The 3,274-nt window shown below is 42.4% G+C and overlaps 1 protein-coding gene across 3 annotated transcripts in view; it reads right to left on the bottom strand.

Moving 5' to 3' along the window:
* Positions 1-535: 535 nt before the first annotated feature.
* Positions 536-3,274, bottom strand: part of LOC117945946 (uncharacterized 104.1 kDa protein in hypE 3'region-like) — an 18,910-nt gene continuing 16,171 nt past the window's right edge. Inside the window, exons 3-4 of one of the 3 annotated variants that reach the window (XM_034873700.1) lie at positions 1,724-1,813; positions 536-861 (exon numbers count right to left, since the gene is read on the bottom strand). In XM_034873700.1, the coding sequence (XP_034729591.1) occupies positions 551-861; positions 1,724-1,813 (401 nt within the window). In that variant the 3' untranslated portion in view covers positions 536-550. The remainder of the gene's footprint in view (positions 862-1,723; positions 1,814-3,274) is intronic. The other 2 variants (XM_034873701.1, XM_034873699.1) reach the window with 2 other exon arrangements.

Below are 3,274 nucleotides of genomic sequence, written 5' to 3'. Positions count from 1 at the left end.
ACACACACACACACACACACACACACACACACCCTGCCCTAGTTAGAGGTCCATTGTTGACTCTGTGTGTGTCCAGAGTCTTCCCTAGGACACCATATATCTACGTGGACACCTCCAACTAGACCACATCCAGGTAGGAAAGGGTCCACGTGCAGATAGACAGGTCGTGATCATCCTCTGTGCAGCTGTAAGTCCAGCAAACACAGCACGGTTCTGGGTCCCAGAGAGCTGAAAGGCTGACAGCTCATTCAGAATCAAGACCTGAACAGTAACAGGCTCAGTAACATTAAACAAGGCCCAGATTGTGGATGCAGTATGGATCCAGAACTGACCAACGGGAGAAGACTCCCAGAACATGTGTAGATATGAGCCTTGGGCTTTAATTGGGCAAAAAGTGCATAACGGACATATCTCATCTGTGAAAAGGTGCATTTTCACAGGGGAGAGATATGTTCTATGAATGAAATTATAGTGACTCTGCTGATGGTCTGGATTGTGAGACACTCTCTGTGATATTATTATTATTATTATTGGTTATTATTGGATCTCATTATTGTGATCTTAACATACCCTTCTTTACTTTGGGGCAGTATTCATCGATGCTCCACTGAGCTCGACTCATGTCTGGTATCGGTCCTTTTAAGTTCTTCATCTCCGTCTCCAGCTCCTGGTTTCGTGTCTCCAGCTCCTGGTTTTGTGTCTCCAGCTCCTGGTTTTGTGTCTCCAGCTCCTGGTTTCGTGACTCCAGCTCCTGGTTTCGTGACTCCAGCTCCTGGTTTCGTGACTCCAGCTCCTGGTTTAATGCTGTCAGGTTTGTGGTCGGTTTTTCGAAGACACTGCTGTTGAGGTTGCGATTGGTAACTGCAAAATGAAAATGAGCTTCTTATTTCTTTTCATATTTCAATTATGACACATTTACATTATAATAAAACACATTACAGGATGGATTCACATGTTGGAAATGTATCTTAAAACAATAGGCAGGTGTTCATATTAACATTAAAGTGCCCACATTATGAAAACAAGTCCTTTTTTTCTGGTATTTGGAGTGTTATTTTGTGTCTCTGTTGCTTCCTTTCGCATTCAAACTTGAAAAAACTACAACAACCATGCTGTTTTGAGAGATATGGCTTTCTGAACGTGTCCTGCCTTTATTCAAACCCATCATAATTTTATACAACCAGGCACTTCAAATAATGGAAACCAACAACGTGGCTCCACTGTTTGATTGTACACAAATACAAGCTTTTTACAATTTTGATAACTTTGTTAAGTTCTCCCTTCTTAAACCGACTTTTAAATTTGCAAATGATCTGGGTATTGGAAATTAACAAGTAGCGGCCCAGGCCCCTCACTATCGTGACATCGTGACACCCTACTTCAGTAGTCTAAGTCAAAATATGGTTTTATCTTTAAATATCTTGGTGTTGTTCTCACTCTGCTTCAGAAATCCTGTCTGGGAAAACACAAAGAGGGAACTTGGTAGTATAAAGGTTGTAACTTTAGATGTTACACACTTGATTTCTCTAACTCAGACTGCTGAAGCCTCATATTAGCTTCAGATGAACTTTGGAATATGTCTCTGCGCAGAGTCAGCATGAAGAGGAGGAAGGATCACACCGAGCAAAAACTGTTTCTATGAACATCTGGCCATCAGACAGACTTGATAAAATGTGAACCTGTCCTTTAAATAACAACAACACGTTAAGACAGTGGTACTCACAGTAGATACGGAGGCCCATGATGACCAACAGTATCAGCCAACACACTGCTATGGGTAGAAAAGACTGAGAGAAGCAGCGAAACCTCTGGCCTGAAAGAGAAATAAGAGATTAGATGAATAGACTCTGTTCATCCCAAATCAGGGAAATGTACTGTACATATATTCTGCACACATACATAATGTAAAAGAGATAATAGGATAGAATACAAGAACAAATTAAAGCTGCAAGCAGCGATGAACGGGCCCTCGCCTCTATGCAGGTTGGGGTACTGGCAGAGGCTGATCTTTGCGGCAGTGAATTTGCGCGACACCAAGACGCTGCAAATCGTCACCAATGAAGATGGAACTCCTTGTTGTAAGAATCTACGCCATAAAGTTCATTATCTGTGGAAGGGAGCGTGGGCAATTCACAGGGGGTGGGTCAAAGCATCACCAATAAAGAAAGAACTCTCTGTTGAGTTCAATGACACCTTACACAAGACTGTAGCTTGAACGGTTCAAATGTTAGGGACGGGGGCATGGCCTGAGTGAGTTGGCGTGGTTAACATATGGGGGCCGGCTCAGTATCACATGTAGACCACACATTCTAAGTTTCATGTTAATTGGATGATGTTTGTCATATAAGGCATATTTCCTATTGCCAGTTGGTGGCGCTGTCTCCAAAAGTCCATATTGGCCTGCAGATGTCCTCAGGCCTGGACTCTTGGTGATTGTGGGAAATGTCAATGTAGCATATACATGGGGTATATGTTGTAATATAGCAGATAGAAATAGCTATGATGTTAAATTGGGCTACAGAAGACAAAAGTTCATCTCATGGAGGTGTTGAAAAGACAACAACCCAGAGGCAAATAATCCAATTTAGTGTTGGTACCATGTATTAAGTGAAAACAAAGACAAAACTATAACAATAACCAAAAATATTTACAATCCGCAGACAAATTCAACACACACACACACAAGCCTTTGTTCATGAGCCATGAACACAACATCCGATAATGAGAATTGGCCAAGGATGCAAACAGTCCATAAGCCACAGCTTAATGAATAGCTGTGTAAGTGTATGAGAGTGGAGGGGGTGAGCAAAGCTACAACAGCCTCCTACCAAACCAGGGTTCAGTGTCATTCCTAAGGACACTTCGACTTTGGACTGCAGGGCCAGGGATCGAACCACCAACCTTCCCATTGGCGGGCAACCGCTCTACCGCTTAGCCACAGCCGCCCCGATATATGACCTATTCAGTCAGACAGGCAATTGTTGTGAAAGAAATACAGTTACAATTTATAGCATTTGATTCAAAATCCAACATTTCATGCAGATGGCATTAATGCTAGATGTATTGCAATGTGGGTAGTGAATAAAACAAAATTCTAAAAGCCCCATGTAATGTCCGATTCACTCAAGTTTTGGCATGGATGCTCACACCGCTATGCGGAACAACTGTGTCATGTTTGGCGGCAATTGGAATAAAACTTGGCCAGATATGCAACTTCCTCTTTCAACAACCCTTAGAGGAGGTTTGTCCTCTATAACTCGCACAATTTTTGCAC

This window comes from Etheostoma cragini, chromosome 6 (genome assembly GCF_013103735.1).
Source record: "Etheostoma cragini isolate CJK2018 chromosome 6, CSU_Ecrag_1.0, whole genome shotgun sequence".
Classification (NCBI taxonomy): Eukaryota; Metazoa; Chordata; class Actinopteri; order Perciformes; family Percidae; genus Etheostoma; species Etheostoma cragini.
Note: the sequence above shows the minus strand (reverse complement) of the source record. Positions and strands in the feature narration are given on the sequence as shown.